The sequence below is a fragment of the Ichthyophthirius multifiliis genome (genome assembly GCF_000220395.1).
Source record: "Ichthyophthirius multifiliis unplaced genomic scaffold scaff_1120509251332, whole genome shotgun sequence".
NCBI lineage: Eukaryota > Ciliophora > Oligohymenophorea > Hymenostomatida > Ichthyophthirius > Ichthyophthirius multifiliis.
Genome location: NW_004085977.1, coordinates 16,642 through 40,576, shown reverse-complemented (window position 1 = coordinate 40,576; position 23,935 = coordinate 16,642). Strand labels below are relative to the sequence as shown.

At 15.6% G+C, this 23,935-nt stretch overlaps 6 protein-coding genes across 6 annotated transcripts, besides 28 other annotated features; 5 read left to right on the top strand and 1 right to left on the bottom strand. All coding sequences in view use genetic code 6, as the record gives it.

Moving 5' to 3' along the window:
- Positions 1–1,343: 1,343 nt before the first annotated feature.
- On the top strand, positions 1,344–2,411 carry IMG5_183450 (IQ calmodulin-binding motif family protein, putative; the record flags this gene model as incomplete). Its single annotated transcript, XM_004027384.1, has 2 exons — positions 1,344–1,881; positions 1,924–2,411. 2 exons carry the CDS (start codon positions 1,344–1,346, stop codon positions 2,409–2,411), a joined length of 1,026 nt encoding a protein of 341 aa, XP_004027433.1.
- A 32-nt stretch (positions 2,412–2,443) lies between these two features.
- Positions 2,444–2,518: a microsatellite.
- Positions 2,519–2,690: 172 nt separating this feature from the next.
- Positions 2,691–3,128, top strand: IMG5_183440 (hypothetical protein; the record flags this gene model as incomplete). The annotated part of the gene is made up of 3 exons (XM_004027383.1): positions 2,691–2,768; positions 2,911–2,942; positions 3,010–3,128. 3 exons carry the CDS (start codon positions 2,691–2,693, stop codon positions 3,038–3,040), a joined length of 141 nt encoding a protein of 46 aa, XP_004027432.1. The 3' UTR covers positions 3,041–3,128.
- Positions 2,957–2,995: a microsatellite.
- Positions 3,129–4,552: 1,424 nt separating the features above from the next.
- Positions 4,553–4,613: a microsatellite.
- A 441-nt stretch (positions 4,614–5,054) lies between these two features.
- On the top strand, positions 5,055–6,964 carry IMG5_183430 (protein kinase domain protein; the record flags this gene model as incomplete). The annotated part of the gene is made up of 2 exons (XM_004027382.1): positions 5,055–5,126; positions 5,486–6,964. 2 exons carry the CDS (start codon positions 5,055–5,057, stop codon positions 6,962–6,964), a joined length of 1,551 nt encoding a protein of 516 aa, XP_004027431.1.
- Positions 5,224–5,273: a microsatellite.
- Positions 5,242–5,405: a microsatellite.
- A 402-nt stretch (positions 6,965–7,366) lies between the features above and the next one.
- Positions 7,367–7,407: a microsatellite.
- Positions 7,368–7,407: a microsatellite.
- A 990-nt stretch (positions 7,408–8,397) lies between these two features.
- Positions 8,398–8,458: a microsatellite.
- Positions 8,459–9,315: 857 nt separating this feature from the next.
- IMG5_183420 (hypothetical protein) lies at positions 9,316–11,463 on the bottom strand (the record flags this gene model as incomplete). The annotated part of the gene is made up of 10 exons (XM_004027381.1): positions 9,316–9,335; positions 9,402–9,543; positions 9,599–9,685; positions 9,741–9,863; positions 9,913–10,200; positions 10,271–10,577; positions 10,622–10,863; positions 10,917–11,006; positions 11,075–11,255; positions 11,342–11,463. The coding sequence occupies 10 exons, from the start codon at positions 11,461–11,463 to the stop codon at positions 9,316–9,318; spliced, it is 1,602 nt and encodes a 533-aa protein (XP_004027430.1).
- Positions 11,434–11,484: a microsatellite.
- Positions 11,463–11,517: a microsatellite.
- Positions 11,463–11,526: a microsatellite.
- A 575-nt stretch (positions 11,527–12,101) lies between these two features.
- Positions 12,102–12,151: a microsatellite.
- Positions 12,108–12,151: a microsatellite.
- Positions 12,125–12,150: a microsatellite.
- Positions 12,152–13,410: 1,259 nt separating the features above from the next.
- Positions 13,411–13,480: a microsatellite.
- A 1,164-nt stretch (positions 13,481–14,644) lies between these two features.
- Positions 14,645–14,682: a microsatellite.
- A 197-nt stretch (positions 14,683–14,879) lies between these two features.
- Positions 14,880–14,918: a microsatellite.
- Positions 14,885–14,921: a microsatellite.
- Positions 14,888–14,914: a microsatellite.
- Positions 14,922–15,648: 727 nt separating the features above from the next.
- Positions 15,649–15,716: a microsatellite.
- Positions 15,673–15,726: a microsatellite.
- Positions 15,719–15,765: a microsatellite.
- Positions 15,766–17,730: 1,965 nt separating this feature from the next.
- Positions 17,731–17,802: a microsatellite.
- Positions 17,731–17,809: a microsatellite.
- Positions 17,732–17,796: a microsatellite.
- A 29-nt stretch (positions 17,810–17,838) lies between the features above and the next one.
- IMG5_183410 (hypothetical protein) lies at positions 17,839–19,342 on the top strand (the record flags this gene model as incomplete). The annotated part of the gene is made up of 2 exons (XM_004027380.1): positions 17,839–18,485; positions 18,577–19,342. 2 exons carry the CDS (start codon positions 17,839–17,841, stop codon positions 19,340–19,342), a joined length of 1,413 nt encoding a protein of 470 aa, XP_004027429.1.
- A 1,128-nt stretch (positions 19,343–20,470) lies between these two features.
- Positions 20,471–20,519: a microsatellite.
- A 1,801-nt stretch (positions 20,520–22,320) lies between these two features.
- Positions 22,321–22,345: a microsatellite.
- Positions 22,346–22,622: 277 nt separating this feature from the next.
- IMG5_183400 (myb-like DNA-binding domain protein) lies at positions 22,623–23,399 on the top strand (the record flags this gene model as incomplete). Its single annotated transcript, XM_004027379.1, has 3 exons — positions 22,623–22,986; positions 23,127–23,167; positions 23,379–23,399. Exons 1-3 carry the CDS (start codon positions 22,674–22,676, stop codon positions 23,397–23,399), a joined length of 375 nt encoding a protein of 124 aa, XP_004027428.1. The 5' UTR covers positions 22,623–22,673.
- Positions 23,400–23,418: 19 nt separating this feature from the next.
- Positions 23,419–23,449: a microsatellite.
- Positions 23,450–23,935: the final 486 nt, after the last annotated feature.

Genomic DNA, 23,935 nt, shown 5'->3' with positions numbered 1-23,935 from the left:
TAGTATATAGTATATATAATTTAATAAAAAAAATTAAATAAAACAAAAACCTTAAAAATAATAAAACCTATACTATATACTAATGCAATAAATTTCCTAATAATAATAATCACAATTACTTTAAAAAAGAAAAATAAATCAAGCTTTTGACATATAAACAATTCTATAATAAGAATTTCCTTTAAACGAAGATTAAATGAATAGCTATTTCGAAGGTATTAAATAAATTTTGGGACCTAAAAAAGCTAAATTAATGTTAGAAAAAGCATGCTAATCAGTATAAATATAATCAAAATAATAACTATCTAATAATTAATTGTATAATAAAATATTATTAAATATACATAATAATTATTCAAAGGAAATAAACTCTTCATTAGAATAAAATATTTAATAATATTCTCAATGCTTGTAAAATGTAAATTTACTTTGTTAGTTAAATTGTGGTAAATTATTAGTATAAAATGTTGATGTGTAGAATAAATACGAAAATTTATTAAATAAAGAAACTACTAAATAAATTATAGAACTTATATCTGTAATAAAAAATTGCGTAGGAGAGTCTAAATTTTTATATTTAACAAGAAAATCTATTATAAAATTAGCAAAAATAAATAATTTTTCGTAAAATAAAAGCCATTTAATGTAAGAAACTAGTGGAGAAGATAGTAGTTTTAATAATATTTTCAGTTCTGAAGTTGATTTAATTTAATTTTTACCAAAAATTTTTAAAAAAACTTTCCTTAAATACATTATTAATGAAATTTATAAATACTAAAAAATTGTTTAAGATATTATACTTGTATAGAAAATAGCCAAATGATAATATTTTATATATTATTTTAATTAAATCTTAAAAGCTTTTTCATATAAATCATTTAAAATAAAAAATATATACGGTTGTATTATTATATATTGTGTAATTATTATAAATTGTATTTAAAAAAAAAAAATTTAATAAATTTGTTAAATGTTTTTTTTTTATACTCATAAAAAAATAAAATAAAATTATATTTTTTAATTAATTTTATTATCTTCCTCTAAATTTTTACAATTAAATATTTAATTTTTTAATTTTTTAATAATTAAATTCAAATAATTCTATTAAATTTATTAAAAAATAAATTCATATTTTTAATAACTTTTATTTATTTTTACTATATATACGTTCCCTTAAAAAAAAAAAACGAAATCATCATTAAGAATAAAAAATTAAATTAATTATAAAAAACATATTTTAATTTATTTTTTAATTAATATAAATATGTTTTTTTAAAAATACATATATTTATATATATTAATTACTATTTAATTTAACAGTTACTTATAAAATTAATATAAAAATGGGAACCTGCAATACTTATTTTTAAGAAAAACAAGAAATAGATCCATATAACGTTCCTTAAGAAAGCCAACCAATAAAATTAGATAATATAGAAGAATCTTAATAAAAAGTTATCAAAATCCAAGCGCATGTAAGGGGTCATTAACAACGAAAGCAAGTAGAAGAATTAAAATTAAAAGAATCCGAAGATATACCTCCTACGGAAATCGCAACGCCTTTTTATGGAACATTTGAACCGCAAAAGGACATAGTATTAAAAGTTTTATAAGAAAATCCTAAATTCAATTGGCCAGCAAGGGCAGAATTCAAAAATTTAACGCGTTTAGCTCCATATAAAATAATAAAAAATGAAGCAATATATAAAGGTTAATGGAAAAATAGTAAAAGACATGGAAGAGGTATTTAATATTGGCCAGATTCTTCCGTATATTAAGGAGATTGGGAAAACGATATGGCAAATGGTTAAGGAAGATTAATTCATTCTGATGGAGATTACTATTAAGGATCATGGGTTAATGATAGAGCTTAAGGAAAAGGTTTATTTTTATAAAAAAAAAAAAAAAAAAATATAAATAAAGGTATATTTAAACATATTGATGGATAAATGTATGAAGGAGATTGGTTAGAAGACAAACAAAATGGTTTTGGGAAAGAAATATAGCATTTATTTATTTATGAAGGTGAATTTTAAAATGGATTTAAACATGGTAAAGGAAAATTAACTTGGAAAGAAGATTAATCCTATTATGATGGAGAATTTTAAAATGGAATTATTTAAGGAACTGGAACTTATTATTTTAAAGATGGAAAAAAATATTAGGGATATTGGGTAAATGGAAAAATGCATGGATATGGGGAAATGTATTATTGTAATGGAAAAATTTATAAAGGATAATTCGAATAGGATGTAAAACACGGATAAGGAGAAATGAGGTATCCAGACGGAAAGGTTTATATTGGGGAATGGAAAAATAATAAATAAAATGGATAAGGAAAAGTGATTTTAGCTGATGGAAGAATTGGTAAAGGTATTTTTAAGGACGGAAAATTAATAAAAGATGATTGAAATATATTATTAATTTTTAAATTTTAAAAATGTATATATATATATAAATATGTATGCATAGATATAAAAATATATATATATATATATATATATATATATATATATATTCATATATTTTTGTGTACTAAATATTTTTGAAATTTTTTTATATATTTCTTTATTTTTAAGATATTTTATTTTTATTATATATAAAAAAAAAAATTATAAAAATTTTTATTAAAATTTAATTTTTCATTATAATATATTTATTTTTTTATTTAAAATATAATAAATTATTTTATGATTCAAAAAAGAAAAGCAGCTCATGATAAGCCTGCTTTAAATGAAATTTATGTCAAGAATAAATAATTAACTAGAGTATATTTAAAAAGAATTCATAAATTGATTAAAATGAATTAAAAGACTATTATTCTACATGGAATGACAGCAAGTATTAATAAATGTGTTAAAATAGCATTAAAAATATGTGAATAATATTCTGACATTACTTATTAAATAGAAACAAATAGCATAAATACAATAATTGATAAAGTAAATTAATTATTAATAAAATTAATATTATTTAAATAATAATAAATACTATTATATATTTTATTAGATAGATGATTAAACGTAAGAAGATGAAATGATTTTAAAGATAAGATCAATAATACATATTACATTAAAAAAAGATTTAAATTTTTGAATATTTTTTAAATAATATTAATAACTATAAAAACTATTTTGATATTAAACTTAAATTAATAAAAATTATTAATATGGGAATACTTAATGTATTTTTTATTTTAATTTCTCAATTATTTATACATTTGTATTTTATATAATCAATTTTTTTTTCTTTTGAAAATTTAAAAGATTCTATTGAAAAAAAAAAAAAAAAATTAATATAAGATTTAAATATATTTTAATAAAATAAATTTTAATTTTTTTTGTTTTATATTTTTACATTTCTAATATATGTTTAATTTATACTAAAAAGTTGTATAATCACTTATTAATAATACATAATAAAAGACGTTTTTATTTTATTATAATAATATTAAATTTTGCTTATATAAAATTTAATTAATCAGTTTAGCTAATGTTAGTTTTATTTTCCCAAATTAATGTATGTGATATAAAATAAAAACTATGTATAAATAAATATTTTTTTATTATAATTTTAAATAAGTAATACAATATTTTTTAAATATCATCTATATCCTAAAACTTTACTTATTTCTTCTAAATTTTATTAAGTTTTTTTTCTATTTAAACTATTTTATATTCTTTTATTAATCCATTTTATTAATAGGGATCCTTTTTTTAAAAAAAAAAAAATAACTAATAAAATATTATTAATATTTTAACTTATTTAATAAAATTTTCAACTTAACTTTAATTATCGCAATTAAATATAATAATTGAACCTTCTAATGGAAATTATTATCCTCCTACAATTTAATTTCCATCTTTTTCGAATTTTTTAATTAAATTCTCATGTTATTATCTTAAAGGAACTAATGATATAAAAATTAATTAGTTTTAAATTTAATAATATTAACTATAAAATTAAATAATTATATAATAATAATACTTCTTTTATAATAATGATCTTAAACAAATTCATAATTTACAATAAAATATTTTTATTTTTCAATAGCTGAAAAATTATAAATGATTTTATTAATTTTTTAAATCATTTTTATTGAAAAAAAATTATTTATTTATAGCTATTAAAATAAAAATAAATAAATTAGAAAAAAAATAAAAAAAGATATAAAATAAATTGTTAATATTTTTCTTTATAAACAATAATAATTTTAGTAAATTATTTTAAAATAAAAAAATTAATGTTAATGTGACAAGATAAAATTAATTAATAATTAAATATAATAAAAATAGTATGTTAAATTAAAAAATTATTTAATTTTCAATAATTAAAAATTATAAAATAATTCGTAAGAAAATATATTTTAAAATTTAAAAATAAATAAATTTATAATTTATGATATAATTATTATTATTAAAAATAATATTGTATTATTTGAAGAATATTTATTTAATTTAATATGTTTTTTTAAAAACTTTATTTATAATCAAATGATTATAAAATTATATATAAAGTTTTAATATTTTATAAATATAAATTATTTAAATTAAAAAAAAAAAAAAGTAACCAAAAAAAAAAAATATTTAACAAAAAACATAAAATATATAACATATTTTTTTAAAAAAATGAGTGAAAATAAATAAAAAACAAATTCAGTAACTACTCCTGGTTCAGGCTCAAAGAAAACAATTGAAAAACTTTTTAATAAAAATATAAAATAAATTCCAATTCCAAATAAAAAAGAATTAATATTAGGAGATTATTTTTCAAAATAGGGAAAAATTATAAAATCTAAACGATATTTTGAATTATATAAAAACGAAATATACTATTATTCAGAAAAAGATCATAATTAACCAAAAGGTTATACTTAAATAAAATTTAACCTATGTTTTGAATTACTAAGAGAAAAAAATGATAAAAAATAATTATAACAAACTAAAAAGAAAGAAACATTGAAAGGATTTAAATTTGATAGAGATGGAGCATTTTGCATAATATATTAATAAGATGAAAATATTATAAAAAAATGGAATAGATAATTAGTATAAATGTTGAATTAAAGAGGATTCCACGATTAGTTTTAAGCATAAAAAAAAATTGGTCAAGGAAATTTTGCTTCAGTAAAATAAAAAACATAAAAAAAATATTTCTATATTAATAGTAAAAAACATAAGATAATGAAAAATAAAATATAAAAAAAATTATATAAAATAACCAATAATAAATAATTAAATAATATATATATATATAAATATAATATATAATATGTATCTATATTTATATAATATAATTATTCATATATTAAAAAGTTTTTTTATAAATATATCTATTTTTATAAAAATTTATATATTTATATTATTAATTTATATATATATATATATATATTTATTAATATATATTATTTTTTATTAATTTTTATGTATTTTATTTATAAAGTATTTGTATCTTTATTTAATAAATTATAAAAATATTTAAAAAGGTTTATTTAGCCTAAAAATTTGAAGATGGCAAAATATATGCTGTTAAAGCTTTCTGTAAAGAGTATGCGTATGCCCAAGATAAAGGTAGAGAATCGCTTATAAATGAAATTGAAATATTACGTTCTTTAAACCATCCAAATATATTAAAATTGCATGAAGTTTTCGAAACAAATAATTCAATATATTTTATTCTAGATTTAATAGAAGGAGGTGAATTATCAGATAAATTGGAAAGTAAATCAAAATTTACATATGATGAAATAAAGGAAATAGTTAAAGGTTTACTTGAAGGTATTAAATATATGCACAAAAAAAATATAATGCATAGAGATTTAAAACCTGAAAATTTACTTCTAAAAAGTTCTGAATCTACTCATATTATAATAGCAGATATGGGACTATCTACTAAAGTGGATTTGCCTTAATATATGTTTGTTAGATGTGGAACACCAGGTTATGTTGCCCCTGAGGTAGTTAATATAAGAGATATGAAGACTACCTATTCTTCCATTTGTGATTTGTATTCTATTGGGATAATTTTTCATATTTTGTTATTAAATAAGTCCCCTTTTGATGATAAAAGTTATAATAAAATTCTTAAAAAAAACAAAGAAGCAAATATCAACTTTGATTCAATGGATTATTTGAAACTTTCAGTCGATTCATTTGATTTACTTTAGAAGTTATTGGCAAAAGATCCATTATAGAGAATTAGTGCAAGTGAGAGTTTAAATCATAATTATTTTAAAGATTCTTCGAATCCATAATAGTTAGTTCTTTAATTAAAACAATCACAATAAGTAAATATTGATAATAGTTCTAATAAACCTAGTTCTTAGTCTTTATTAGATTCTAAAAAAGAAGAATTTAAATCTAAGTTATTTTATTTTTTTATTTTATTAATTTTTTTCAAAATAAATAGAAAATCGTCTTTAAATTCTCCTATATAGAATAACAAACATTAAATTAATAAAAAAATTTAATAAGATTCTTGTTTAACATTTAAAATGGGGAATTCTCCACTTAATTACAATTAAAATAAATATTAAAATTTTACAAATGCAGTTAATGATTTAAATAGTTTTTAAGTAATAGGAGGAAATGAAAGTGATCATAATCCTAATAATAATAATAATTCTAATTAAAAAATTAAAATGACTCCTTCTTAATTTAATAATTAAGCTGCAAGAAATAGAAATATTTCGATTGCTAATTAATTAAATTAAGCTAAGTCTCCTTAATAAAATAATAATTATAAATAAGCACTTTTAAATAGCTAGTTGAAAGAATAAAACACATATAAAAAAATGAAAAGTTATAATTATAAATATAAATACAAAAACCAGAGTAAGAGTAGAGCAAGGAACAAGAAGAATAAAAAGATGATTATAGAGAATAAGATATATCATAAAAATAAAAAGTTTTTTTTTATATGTATATATTTATATATATACTTTTTTGATATATAAAAAAGATGATATAAGAAACAAATTAAAATATTAAATTTGAAAATTAAAATAATGAATTTTATTGATGATTAGTAAGTAAATGTTATAGATATAAATAACTAATTTTTTTTCTTTCTTTTTCTTTATTTAATTTATTAAGTAATACTTGTGTATGTAAAAAAATAATAAATAAACTGGATTTTTATAATATAATATAAACTAAAAACATTATAAATTAAATAATTTCAATTTAATTTTATTCAATTATTTAGACTAAGTAAGCTCTTTTTTTTCTCTCAGTACTACTTTGTTATGTTTAAAAATTAGATATTGAAAAAAAAATTAATAAATATTTTTTCTAATGGATTTATTTTTAAGTTCAAAGCTTATTTTACATAAACTAATCATACTATTGTTTTTATTATTATTTAAATTCTAAAATTATTATTCTAAAAATTATTTTTACTAAAATTGTATTAGTTCTTATAAAGATCAACTTGAATAAAAAAAGTTCAATTATTAAGTTAGTACAATACATTATTATTTATGTTATTATGTTTTCCATATTTTTTAATTATTAGACTTTTATTTCCATTTACTTATAAATTAGTTTTATTTTTCTTCAAATTATTGACTTGATAATTTTTAATTAAACATACTTTTTCTTCTACTAATAAATATATTTTCTTATATAGATCTAAAAATAAAGCCTAGTTATTTCTCTTTCTGAAAAATCACTTTATTTAAAAGTGAAATTAAATTATTTTTATAAATTATTTGATTCATTATTATTTTCAATTAAAATATTAGATTTTTTTTAGTATTAATATTATTTTATTTTTCTTGTTAAATTTATTATTATAATACTAAATTATTTAATAAAATATTATTATCTTATATAGCATTATATTCTATAAATAATAAGATTTTTAAAATTCAGTTAATTGTTTGAATTTCAACTTGTTTAGATTTTATTGTTTTACATATTATTGTTAATTATGTTAATAAATTTCAAATTGTATTGTAAAAATTTGTATGTAAAAAAATATTATTCTTAAACTTATAATAAGTATTATTTTTTATTTAGAAAGTATATTTTTTTATTCAAAATTAAATACACTATAACTTATTTTTTATAAAAGATAAATTAATATAAAAAAGCATTGAAATGATAATATAAATTTTAAATAAAAATAAATGTAATTTTATTTATTTATATATAAAAATTTAGTTTTATTAAATAATTAAAAATAAAAATCATAATATTTTATGATTGGTATTATTTTTAGGAATTATATTTTTGATTTATTAAAATGGTAACGTTGTTTATGTTATAATTCTTACAAAATTAATATTTAAATTAAAATAAGAACATATCTAAAATTCATTATTATTAAATTAATATTATAATTTTTTTTATATTATTTAAAATAATAAATATTTATAAAATAAAATATAATATAATTATTATTATTAATATTATTATAATTATTATTATTATTATTATTATTATTATTATTATTACTTGAATTAATATTTTTAACAAACCTTTTTTTAATTACTTTAATTCTATTTATATATTTTTTTTTTTATTTTTAGTTTTTATATATAATTTTAATTAAATATTTTTAATCTTTTAATTCATACTTTTATAATTAATATCTTTACTTTAATTTTTTTTTTTCAATTATTTTTTTAAACATTATCTAAATAATAAAAATTATAAATATCTTTAATTTATTTATTTTATATTAATTTTAAAAAATTTATTATAATATTTTTTAAGCTATTATTATTATTTAATTTTATATATAATTTCAAGCTTTAAATTGTATTCTTTTTATTTAATTAAATATAATATTTTCTAATTTGGTATCGATTTTAAACTTTATGATTATGAAGATTGTGAATTTAGAAGTTAATCTAAATGATATTTTTTTTATTTTATATTAGTTTTAATTTAGATTCATATTAAGAAAAATTTGTATCTTTTATTTTAAAATAAGTAAGGTCTATTGTTTTATCTATATTAAATTAATGATAATCATTTTATTTAAATAAATTTAGATTTTTAGGATTAAAAATATTATTAATTTTTCTTTTTTAATACTAAAAATTTTTAAAGTAATTATTAATCGGATTTAATACACTATAATAATTTTATTTAAAATTATGTAAAAATCCAATTTTTTTAAAAAATTTAAATTATTTTTTGTTATTAAAATGAATTAAACAATGAAGTTTTATTTTAATATTTTTTTTAAAATCTTTTTCATAATTATAAATTATTTTTAATATGAAAATATAAAAACTATGTTATAGTTATTTTTATTTTTAGGATAAACATATAAGTAAAATTAAATAAATAAAAATATATAATATCAAATTTATGCTAAAGTCTCTATAGCTTAAAAACATCTTAAATGTTTAAGAACTGAATAAAAATTATTTAAAAAAACTTCTTTACATATAACACCGTCTTATCCGAATTCCTATATATAATTTTGAATTTCTTCATCAGTGCTTCTAAATCTACATTTCCTCATCATAATTTTTAATTATTTGAAATCAAGTTTTTGATTTTGATCAGTGGAAAATTAATTATACAACTAAATTTAAAATAATATTTTATTTTTTTATCTAAAATAAAATAATATATATTACTTATTCTAAATCACTCTTAAGTTCTTCATATGTCCATCCTTTCATTAATTTATCATATGGAATAATTCCTTCATTTTATATTCTCAACTTAGTTATTTTTTTTAAATAAAACAAATTTTATATCTAATAAAATGAATTATACTTTTTTCTTAATCATATTAGGTGTAAAAAATTTTTTTATCATTAAACTAAGAATTCTTGATCCTGTTAAATAATTGACCATATTATTTTCATCTTTATCAATAAAGCTTTTAATTATATAAGTCTTATTTTTTACAAATAAAAATTAAATATAAAAAACCATTTATTTATACTTATGTTTTAGTTAAAATAATTTCTTTGGATTTTTTAAGTTCGTGCATTAAATCATCAATATATATAAATCCCTTATTTTCAGTATCATATGGTTTACAAATATCTCTAATATAAATTTCCAGATTATTCAATTAACTTTCCATTAACCCATTTTTTAAAATAACTATTCTGAAATTTAATAAAATATCGTAAAGTTTTTCATAAGGAATATCATTATCGGGATAATCTCTGCAAATTTGTTTCATTAATTCTTCACCTTCACTTTTATTAAAAAATTAATCACCAAACTATATTTTTTTAGTTGTAATAAAACAAAAAAATAAATAAGAATAGTATATATATATATTATAAATTTACTTCTTAAAATATTTTAATTAAATTTTCTGAAGAAATATAAGTTAATTCATCTTCATCAAATTCTCGACATTTTTAAATTAATTATTTTATAGTCGAATGCATTTCATCATTTTATAATATTAGTATTGATTAATGTAAATATTCTTCTTCGCCTTCTCTCAAGCTTTTTTTAGCTTGATTTTTCATAAATATTCCGTGTATAATTTCAGCACCTAAAGGAATAAATTCCTTATATTCTATTATTCCGTTTTAATTACTATCTGCCATTATCATTAATTCTTGCCATTATTCTTTACTTAATTATAATCTATTTTATTTATTTATTATTATATTTATCATTTATTATTTTACCCCATTAAATTATAAACTTGCATACATTCATTAAAACTTAGAACTCCCATGTCTTATTAATCTACACTTCTAAATACATCAAATAAGGCTTTTTTCATTACTTCTATTTATTCGTCCTCATTTACAAATTCTTCGTTTACTTCTAATTCTTCAGGGAATTAAAGCAATTATTTGGATAAATATTTATCTTCTATTACTTCTTCATGGTAATTCAATTCTTCAAATATTTTATCCAATCTAGGCTAATATATTAAAAATGAAATTTAATTAAAATATATATTTTTTTTAAATTTACATCTTTTATTCTTGTAGCTTCGAATTCGGTTCCTAAAAATAATATTTAGCTAGTCATAGCTTTTTTTTCTAAAATTTTTTCTAACCATTTCTATATTTTATTTATTTATATGTTATTTTTTTAAAAAAAAAATAATAAAGAAATTTAAGATAAGTAACCTCCATTTAACTAATTCTCAATGTTCTTTAAGGATTATGAATTAAAGAATCGCTTTCAAATCTAAATTTTAAATTAAATCCAGTAACAGATGATTCATCTTCATTTAGGTAAAAATAAACCTTAACAGTGGCTTTGGGAATTGGTTTATTTATTAAAGGCAAACTGAATTCTGTCATAAATCTATATATATATTTATATATAATAAATTTATTTATTAATTATTTTATTTTTTATTGCTTTTTGAAATATATATATATAAGTATTACACATGTCCAAATGTATTATATGTTTAATAAGTTGTTTAATATAAATATTTTTATGTCCATGTACTTATAAAATTGTTTATAAGCTCTTCTCCTTTTTATTCAATTTGTATTTGCTTATTCATTTTATAATTTTTTATTATTTTTTTATATTTTTTTATATATTTTATATTTATTTTTTATCATATGAACGGTTGTTTTATTTTTATTTATTTATGAAAAAAAAAAAAAAACTATAAATATTATTTTTTAAATAAATTGTAAATATTAACCAATTTATATATATGTTTTTTGTTGTGTATGATAAAATTAAAATATAGATAAACCATTAATTTAAGCTGAATCTAAAAATTGAAAATATTTTAAACAAGTTTTTTAAAAAAAAATTAAAAAAGCATATCCGAAAATAAAAATTAAAGCTAAATTAACATAAGCAATTAACATAGATATTAATAAAATCCAAATTATTAATCTAATTACAAATGAATTTATTTAATATTATTAAATATATTCGTAACTTATTATATAATTTGAACTAATGTATTAACTTAATTATATTAATATCACTATTTTAAATATCAAATAATTTTCTTATTATATGTTATCATATTAAGAAACACATAATTTGATATATTGATATATTTCTATTTATTTAATAACATATAAATATAACAAATAATATAGCTTTTTAAAAAATGAAAATTATTTTGCCAAACAAATACTTTTTTAAATATACCATTATTTTATTATGTGTATTTTTATTTATAATTATATATAATAAAGATATATATATATATATTATATATATATATAATAATTTTTTATTATTTTCTGAAAGACTGTATTGTTTTTATTTAAAGATTATATTATAAATTAGTCTATATTTTATCATTCATCAGTATATTTATTTATTTCTAAATCATAACAATAATTTACTTGTAAAAAATAATTATTACAATAAAAATATTAATATCAAAATAATTTATTATATACTTAGATTTTTTTTAATAATATAAACATATTTTAAGTAGATGTATAAAATAGGATATAAAATTATTAGTATCATAAGAAACAAATTCATTAATATTTTTTTTATTTAAAGTTTCCTTATAAATTTTTTATTTTATACAAATGTTAAAATATATTTCTTTGACATTTTAAAAACTGCAGGTTTACAAAAATTAGTTTACTTTAAATTATTAATACTGAAATTACTAAAAAAGCATAAAATTTATATTTTAATAATAAAATAGTTATATTAATTTAATAATCTTATTATAAAAGCCAATTAAGTAATTTATAATAATTTTACCATTTTTTTGTTAAGGCTTTTTATAAATAATTCTTAATCAAGGATATAAAAAAATATATATATTATTAATTTTTAATCTATATATTTGTAAATATAACATTTTTGATAAATCTTTTTTTTATTATTTTTGATTATTAACATAAAATTTTTATATAGATAAAAAGCAAATATAGAAAAAGTTATTATTCGATAGTTATTAAATAATTGAATTTTATGAAATATATTTTTCATATGTTTCATTCATATATTAAATTATGTTTATATTTATCACTACATTTCTTAGTTTCATAGTGAATTTTATTAATCATATATAATGCAAAAACACTATGGATTATTTTTTAACATTTAATCTTTTAATATAATTTTATTCCAATAACAAAATTCACTAAATATAATATAAAAAACAATGTCTAATTTCATAATATTTTGTTAGGTTTGTAACACTTAATTTATTTAAAAATCCCAATCAATAATAATCTATGTATGCTTTTCTAAAAAAAATTAACTAAAGTATCAAAATCATCATTTTCCTCCAGAGTTTTTTGGACAAAAAACACCAAAATTAAGTTTTACAAAAAAAAATAGGAAAAAAGTCCAAAATTTAAATGACTCGAAATACCTTGAATTAGTTTACACATTCAAGTTTTTTTAGCATTTAATTATTCCGAATTTTTCAATTAATAATATTAAATTAATGAAAAAGTAAAAGCTTAGAGTATTTTATATTAAGTATCATTTTTAAGTTATAGCTTTTTAACAAGAATATATAAGAATATAATATATTAAATATATTATATATATATATATTGCTTATATAAGAATAAAATATAAATTTAATATAAAAGAAATTACTAATATATATAAAAATTTAAATACATTGAAGTATTTTTTTATTTTTTAATAACTATCATTTTTCTTTATAAATGAAAAAATATTTTCATAATACTATTGATAAAATAAAAAATATACTGTTAAGTAATGTTTAGAAAGAAATATATAATATATGAGACTTAAAAGTAAATATGATATAAATTTTACACAAATTTGATTTTTTTTAATAGATTTAAAATAATGTTTAAGGCAATTAAAATAATAAAAATAATAATTTTTTACCAGAAAAAATAAATTGAAATTTTTTTAAATTAAAAAAAATATTTATAAAATGAATAGAAAATTATTATATGTTTCTTTAATAATATTAAATAATTTGTTAAAAAACTATAAAATTATGTATATTAATTAATATTTATAAGTAAATAAAATTATTTATCATTTTTTATTTTTATTTTATTTTTTAAAAAAATTGTTTTAATTATTTTATTTTATATAAAAAATAAAAATAAAAAAACGTCAAGGAAAACTAAATAAATAAATTCTTTATTTCATTTTATTTAATCTTTTTAAATCTATTAGCTAGGTTCTGTATCAGAGTTATATAATATACATGATTAATCTTTATAATTCTAATCATTATTTTATTCATATTTACCATTCATTTTTGAATATTTAATGCTATCAGCTTACATAATTGCTAATTTTGATCTTTTTAAAGCTTCTGTTTTAGACATAATTGATTTTCCAATACTATCTTAGATTGTTGAGGATTAATTATCATAATTATAATTGTTATTATTTACATATTTTTTTATTTATAATTCTAATTTTGATATTTAATTAATCAATTTATCATTTTCTTTTATTTTTTGAATTGCTTATTCTTTTTAATCTTCTAATTCTTTATGTAAAATAGCTAATCTTTCTTCATGAGATTATAAATGTTCTATTTCTAAAATGAGATTTCTATTTTCATTTTAATACTAATTGACTTATTTTTGAATTTCTTATAAATCTATTTGAAGTGCATTTATTTTTGATTTTTGATTTTAAATTTTAAATTTTTTTTATTGTATTTTACCCTTGTGTTTATTTTTATAATTTAGTTTTTTTTATTTATTTATTTTTACTTGTTTTTCCATTATATTTTCTTACAAATCATTAATATTTTTTTATAATTATTAATTTTTTTTTCTAAGAATTAATTAAGGTTATTTAATTCTGTATTTTTTTCATATTATTCACCAATTTCTTAATTTATGATTTCCTTTTCATTTTCATATTCAGTTATTTTATTTCTTTAAGTTTTATTTTTATTTTCTAATATTTAATAATTATATTTTGATTCTTATATTTATAATTGTAAATCATTTATAGTTATTTTATAGTTTTCTATATTCTTTTTTTTTTTTTATTATTTTTTTTTTATTTTATATTACATTATTTTTCTTTGCTAATTCTTCAAGTAATTTATTATTTTATTCTTTTAAAGTATTTATCATTTCTTAACTATTTTAATAATTTTCTTTTAAGTCATTTGTATTTGTTTCTAATTATTCATATATTAAAGCTATTTAATTTATATTTTATTTAAGACTATCATTTTCTTATTAATTTTATAATAATATTTCTTATAAATCTAATATTTTCTATGTATCTTCGATATATTGAATCTAAGGATTACTTCTTTCTTCTTAAAGTTTATCAACTAGATATTTATTCTAATCGATTAAAATTTCTATTTAATTATTTAGTTCTTCTATTTTTTATGTATCTTCAATTACTTATACCATATATGGAGGATTAACTTTTTTTACAGGGCTTTTATTACTTTATTTATAAGAATTATTTAATATTGTAGGATAATAATTATTTTCAGTATTTTTTTTAGGACTATATATTTAATTTGTATATTATACTTATTTTGGACTTTTCATTTTTAATTGTATAAATCTAAAAAAATTCAATAAATATTTTTTATATTATAATTTTATTATTTTTATTGTTAAATATTATGAAATATTTAATTTTTTAATTATATTATTAATGGTATATGTTTTTTCTATAATAATAATATTATTAAATAAATAAATTTAAAAAAAAAATACTTAAAAATTTTTTTTATTTATTTTAAATATAAATTTCATTGATTTTTTTTTTATGAAAATATAAATACTTATATTTATTTATATAAAAAATAATTATTTTAATTTAAATATAAAATATTATTTTTTAATATTAATTTTATTTAAATATAAAATATTAATTATTTTAAAAATAATACAATTTTTAAAGAATTTGATATATTTAATCAATTTATTTACAAAAAATAAAAAACTAAAAATTTATATTAATATATTTACTAAAAATTAAAAGATAAAAAATAAAAATTCATAATATATTAAATAAGAATAAAAGATTATAATATTTAAAAAAAAAAAAAAAAAAATCATAAATGCAGTTTTAATAATTAAATTAAAATGAATTCGATAATAATATTTAAAGTATTTTAGAAGATCCATCTAATTCATCAATTGACGTTTTATTAGAGTTGTAAAAACCAAAATCTTTCAAAGATAAAATTTAGACATTTATAGACCCATATTAGATTTTAATGTGTTATGAAAAAGTAAAAGAATCTAAAAACTTTACTTTAAAAAGATTATATTATTCTATTTTACATTTAATATATAACCATAGAATTTTAAGAAGTTAACAAATAAAAGCAATAATATAAAATAAAGAAGAAGACCTGAAATGTTTTTCATATAATACATAAGGAACAATATCAGCAATATATCGTTCTTAAATACATATAATATTATCTCAATAAAATAATAATATTTAGTTTAAAAACTATCAAATAATCATTATTTATATAATTTTATTATGCCTTCAAGTATACATCCAGATATATTTATTGGAAGTACAAGAAAAGAGTTAAGACTATTAAGATTTAAAAATAATTTTTTAGAATTAATAAAAGAATATAAAGGATTTGCATGCTAAAATGGATGTTTTAGTCCTGATGGTAGATATTTTGTATTTTCGAATTATTTGGATAAATAGTTATTTATAATTAATTTAATTAATCATGAAATTTTCGAAAGAAGTTTGGGAAATTAAATTATTCCTTGCTAAATGTAATTTAGCAAAAATGGACTTTATTTTTTAAGTGTTTGTCAAATTTCTAATACATTAAATGTCTATGAAACTATTTATTGGGAAAAAGTTGGTTTTTAATTTTCTAAGAAATCCATTCTGTTTGCTTTTTTTATTGAAGAAGAATCCTAAATTCCAGGAAGGGGGGGTTTGTATAATAATAATTCTTATTATTAAAGTTTAAATGAAAGTATTTTTGGAAAAAATAATATTTATTTGGTTTTTAAAAAAGGGATTTTAATCTAAAATAGAATACTTAAAAATATGCAATTCGTAAAATTTGATGAAAACGTAAATATTATTAATTTTAAGCTTTTAGAAAAAAAAAAATTTCATTAAATAATTAACGATATGCCTTCTAATATTTAATAATTTATGTTTGTGGATAATAAATTATTTTTTACTTCTAAAATCAATAATGAACTTTGTCATTTAAATTTTGTTAATTTTGATGCTTTTACTAAAAATATCTAGGTATAAAAATATAATGATTTGAATCCATAATCTAAGTTTTTTATTAAGCATTTGGAAAATAGGAGTCTTTAATTGAATTTAATTAATTTTAATATAAAAGATGCGAATTCTATATTCTTTAATTAAATTAATTTACCTTTGTTTTGATAATTTATTTAATAGAAAATTAAATATTTATATTTTATTTATCATATATTTATTTATTTTAGAAAAAATAAAAATAAAGATTTATATTTGATACTATGTATTTAATATTTTTTTTTTTTTTTCTTAGATTTTTTATTTATATATTAACGATAAATATAATTTTTTTTGAAATAGATAGTTTTATTTTGGATAAAATTTAAATTATTTATAAAAACAAAAAGCTTAAATAAAAAAATAACATTATAATATATATATATTATAAAAATTCTAGATATAATTAATCGATTATATTTATTTTTTTATAAATTTCAAGTGATTAATTAATATAAATATTAAATTATTTTTATTCAATTAATTTATTTAGATTAAGATAAAAAATATATAAATAATTTAAAATTAAGATATAATAAAAGAATTTTTCATTTAATCTAAAATATAGTAATACGAATAATAATTTCTTTATATAATAAAAAAAGAATATAAAAATAATAAACAAAAAAATATAAAATTAATTAAAAAAAAAACTATATAAAATATATAAATATTAAAAAGATAGTAAACTTAATAAATGATGAATAATTAATTATAATTTTGTAATTGTGAATTTAATTAAATATGTAATGCCTAAAATATATGTGTACATAAAAATTTATGGCCCCCAAATACTATAGAAATATGTGCATATATATTAATTCCAATATTAATTGGAATAAGTAATGTAGGTGGTTAAGGAGGAAGTATAGTTCGTGTACCTTTATTAATGCTAATGTTAAATTATTCCTAAAGTACTTCCGTGTTTATAAGTTTTATAATTTTATTTGGTAGTTGTCTTCCAAATAGTTTATTATTATTAACTAAGAGGCATCCATTTAAAGATATTCCATTAATAAATTTTGATTTAGTTTTAATTCTATTACCCAACCTTATAGTAGGGAATATTTACGGAATATTATTGACTTTAGTAGTACCTGAGTTTATAACTATTATATTATTTATATTATATTTATTTGCTATTACTCCTTACTTTTATAGAAAAGGCATGAAACTGTATAAAGAAAAGAAACATAAAGACTAAAAAGAAGTTTATTTATAAATTAATTTAAATAAAACTATTTAAAGACATAACATAAATGAAAACGTTAATACATATCAAGATGATAACAATAGTAATATTTCTAATTATAATAATAATATAGAAATATAAAGCCCATAATCTTAGTTAAATATTTCAAATACACGCGCAACTTAAAACAATGATAATACAAACTAAGAGACTTTAAAATGTCCATTATTAGAAAAAAAAACGAAGAAAAAATAAATAAATTTATATAAGAAAAAAAAAATTGAAAAGTATTTTACCAATTAAGAAAATACTGGCCATTATTGCTACTTTTTTAATTATTTAAACTATTCTTATGTTAAGATGTAGCTAGAAATTTGATTATTTGGGTATTAAGACTTATAATTTATATTATTATTTAATCAATCTGTTTCTCTTTATAGTAAATATAGCTATGTATTTATTTTTTAAAGATCGTTTTAAGACCAAAAGTTTAATAATTTAAATAAAAAAATAATAATAAATAGATTTAAATGAATCATAATATAAAGATAATGAATTTTCTTTATAATCATATAAATGTTTTCTATAAATTATTTCTTTGGGATTTATTTCAGGAGTTTTTGCAGGTTTGTTCGGAATAGGGTCTGGACTTACTATTGTACCAGCACTTCTATATTTAAAAATTGAACCGACAGTTGCAGCTGCTACTAATGGGTTTATTACATTTTTTTTGAGTTTGAATTCAGTTATTTTAACTATTACGGATAACATTTTAAGTTTGGAAACTATTATAGTGTTTTTCTTTATTGCATTTTTCGGAGGTTTATTTATTTCGAAAATCGTTTATAAAATTGTGGAAAGGAAAAAGGCTAATTATGCAGTTGTATTTATTGTTTTTGGATTATCTATGTTGAATATTTTGAGTAATATAATACATTTAATTATTAAAGGGTCTAATTAAGGATTTCATTCTTTAATGAATAATGAAATAGATTTTTGTAAGAGTTTTTGAATTATTTTTTATTTTTTTTAAATTATATTATTTTTTTAGTTTTTGTTGTAAAAATAAAAAAATAATAATTCCACACAAATTATGTTTTTTTTATGTTCTTTTACAATTATTTTTATTTTATATTATTGATTGAAAAGTTAAATAAAACTTTATTTTATTTATAGATACAAAAATAAGAAATAACAAAAAAATATATATCCACTAATACACTTATATATATATATAAAAAAAAACAATAATAATTATTAAAAATATAAAAATAATAAGAATAATTTAATGAAAAAAAGAAGTATCACATTTCCCTATTTTTATAAAATTTAGCAATATAAATTTTAAAATCTTAAAGATATTTTTTGGGATTTAATTTAGCTTTAATTTCCACATCCCTAATAAGATTCCCAATTTAACTAATATTCATTTTTTTATCGACATATTCTTCAAAAATACTCCAAGAAATCGCATAATACATATTATTAAAAACACTAATAACGCTTCTCTCTTAATTAATAAGAGAATTAAGCTTTTATTCTCTAGCTATTTACATAACAATATTAGTAACATTAATAAGGGTTATACATAAAGGGAAATTATAAACTTCATGATTAGAAATAACTAAAATATCCTTTAAATAATCTTTATATTAGCACACAAAAGCTAAAATTTATAATAATCCAAGTATACCTACCCCTCTTAAATCTGTAGAAGGATTTTTTCCTTGAAAACCTATTGATTCCCAATGAGAGCCGAATCTGAGACATTATTCTTGGTTTTAGAGTTAGCAAAAAATCGTAAAAAGTATGTTAAAATTTAAAGGATCTTAATCATCAAATTGTAATTTTGCAATAGCGAATATTTAATCTCTTTCATCTAACAAAGTAGGTGAGTTAATATTTTAATTTAAAAGCCCACAGGAACCAAATAATTTTTAAAAAATATGTTATTAAGAATTATTTGGTAAAATAGATGTCTGAATATTCTTTTTTAATTCAATTAGGTCTTTATTTTTTAAATATGTCCATGCTTCCATAAAAGATATTATTTTAGGATAATTATTATTTTGTTTTTTATCTAAATTTTATAAAGCCTTCATATTTATGGCTTCCCAATCAACAGAATTATCATCATTTATATTATTATTATTATTATTATTATTATTATTATTATTATTATTATTATTTTCAATTATTTTATTTTAATTATTTTCTTCTTTTTTATTTACGAATCGTTTTTTTATCGATTTCTATAATTTAATTATTATTTATTAAATCTATCATTTTTGCCTTATCTTGTAATTTATTAGCTATAGGAATTTATTTATGTTATAATATAGAATTTTATTGCAATTTTTATTATGCTATTAGTTATTTTTATTTAATTAATTGATTTTACTATTATTTTTCCTTAATATCATTTCCTTAGTTAATAATTTTTGTTATTTCTTTTTCTTTTTGATTATTTTCATCTTATTCTTCATCTTCCTCTTCTATTATTTTATTTATTTATTATTTTTTTTCTTCGTTATTATCAAAATTGAAATTATCATCTTCTTTATTTTAAGAATTATCATCATCACTATCAGCATTTTTTTAATTAACATTTGCTGTTTTTTCTATCCATTCCCCTATTTCTCCTAATTCTTCTTCATCATTTAAAATATTTTTTATTTTATTGTTCGGATTATAATTGAAATCTTATTTTTTTAATTAAACTTTATTATTTTTATCAATATTTTTATTTTTTATTTATTTTTTAATTTATGGCTTATTTTCATATATTTCTTTAAGTTTTTCTAAATCATCGTCTTATACTATTTTAGGAATTTTTTATTCAATTATTTATATTTATTAATCTTCTTATTCTATTTAATATTTATTTACTTTATTTTCTACTGGGGCATCCATATATATAAAATCACCATCTTTTTAATTTTTTATAATTTCTTTTGCACCTTCATTAAATGCTTTTAATATTTCTTCTTCATTATTATTTTACATATTTTCAAATTAATTAACTTTTTTTGTTTATTAATTGATTTTATTTTTATTTTTATTGATACAAGAAAAATGAAACAAGTAAAAAAATATTTAATTCATTAATAAAAATTAAATCAAAATTTTTTCTTAATAACCATAATTTTGAAACAAAAAATTTTCTATTTAGAAATATATTAAAAATATTTTTAATATGAATATAAAAATGGTATAAATGTTTAATATATAACTTTTTTAATATATACTTGTATTTATTATTTGATTTTTTTTATTTCTTATATAAAAAAAATAAAAAGTAGATTTTTAATTAGAATGTTTAATATTTTATTATATTTATAAGTATATTTTTTTAATTTAACTAATATTTTAATCTAAACAAAAGTAATTAATATGCTTTGCTAATACTTATAATTTAAGTAGTAATTGTATACAATTTATTTTATTAATATTTATTTGTAATTAAAATTCTTATAAAATAATATTATAAATAATTATATATTTAAAAAATTAGAAAAAATGCATTTTTTATTAATTATTTAAATAAATTTAAAATATAATAATTAATTAATTTATGCTTAAAATGAATGATAATTAAAAAAAAAAATGATAAAATTTATTCGTATTTTAAGAAATAAATAAATAAAATATATAGACACTACTTATTATATTTTTAAAATAATAAAACATGTAATTTTAAAATTATTCAGTAAATACTTCATAAATTTTTTGTTAATATCTATTCATTATATTTTAATTTATTTAAAATAAAAATATAAAACAATAAATAATTATTATTTATCAAAATATCGATTAAATAAAAATTAATGAAATATTTTTAAAGTTAACATTTTTACCTAAAAATTAAAATAAATAATATATTAAAATTTAAATGTATATATTATTTAAACTAATAATTATTTTATTTTAAAAAAATAAAATAAAATAAGAGTAATTTAATAAAAAAATATTAAAAAAAAAATAATATTAATTTTATTTTATTTTATTTTATTTTTTAATTTTTTATTAAATTATTAAAATAAAAAAAATATTAATTATAATTAAATATTTATTGAAGTTATAAATATGATATATAAATTTTTAAATACTTTATTTTTTTATGTATTTTTTTTACAGTATAAATCGATTTTTTAAATTACTTTTATAAATCTTTATGTTACGCGTTTTAAAAATAACTTTAAAAAATTATAAATAATCTAAATAAAATAAAATATCCATAATAATATATTAATTAATAAAAAAATTAATATGTTAGTTATATATTTACATATAAAATTAACAAATACAAAAAAAAAAATATTTATAATAAACAAAATATTTATATGGATTGTGAAAAATAAAAGAATTATCCGAATTGTAAAAATGAAGAAACAAAAAGTATTAAAAAAGGCCCATGGAACTAAAAAGAGGATGTTTTACTTTTAAATTGGATAAAAGTTTACGGTCCTTCAAAATGGTCTTAATGTGCTGAAACTATAAAAGGACGTACAGGAAAATAATGCAGAGAAAGATGGTTTAATAATCTAGACCCTGAAGTTAAAATAGGTTTTTGGAGTCCTTAAGAAGATAACTTAATATTTGAGGGATATTTAAAAAATGGATCGTCATGGAGTGCAATAGCTAAATAAATATAAGGTATTAAAAATTAATTATAAGTTATTCATTAATATTTATATGTTATTGAAGTAGATTTTCAATTATTACTAATATCTTTTATTTTTTTAAATAATTAATATATTTATATATTAATTTTATTATTTCAATTAAAATTAAAGGGAGAACTGAAAATTCAGTAAAAAATAGATTCTATAGTACAGTAAGGAAATTATTAAGCGATTCTGATAAGGATTTGGTTAATAAAATGACTCATTCATAATTAAAATAAATAATATAAAATGAAATGAATAAAAAAAGAAAAATGGATAATAAACAAAAAATATTGATGAAAGTCCTAATAAATAATAATAATAGATATAGTAAATTTAAATTATAAATAATATTATTATTAGTAATAATAATATATATAGAGTAACGGAAAACAATTTTGATAATAAGCTAAGTATATTTAATATTTAAAAAGAAAATATATAAAAAGAAATAGATCATGTGAATATTCTGAATAGAATTTACTTTACAGGCTTTTAAGATCTAATGATGTTGAAATCAAAAATACGAAATGTTTATAAGACTACTCTTTATTTTATAAACAAAATAAAAACTTAAATAATTATAATAATAATATTTATAAAATGATGTGAATTAAATTTAAAGTGAATAAATAGATAATGAAAAAAAAAAAAGAATTATGAAATTAAACAATAAAGCAATTTTGAATAGAAAAAATAGGAAATTCTGAATAATTTAATAAATGAAGAAAATGAGGAAGATTTAGAACACTAATTTTATCATAATAATGAAGATAGTTTTTAAAATATTGACAAAGAGGAAATTTAATAATGTATGATAAAGTATTTTTAATAAAACATACACATGTTATTATAAAAATTTATTGATTAAAAAAAGAAAAATGTAAAATTAAAAAATTATAAAATGATTTTATTTATATTTCATTATAAAATATAGG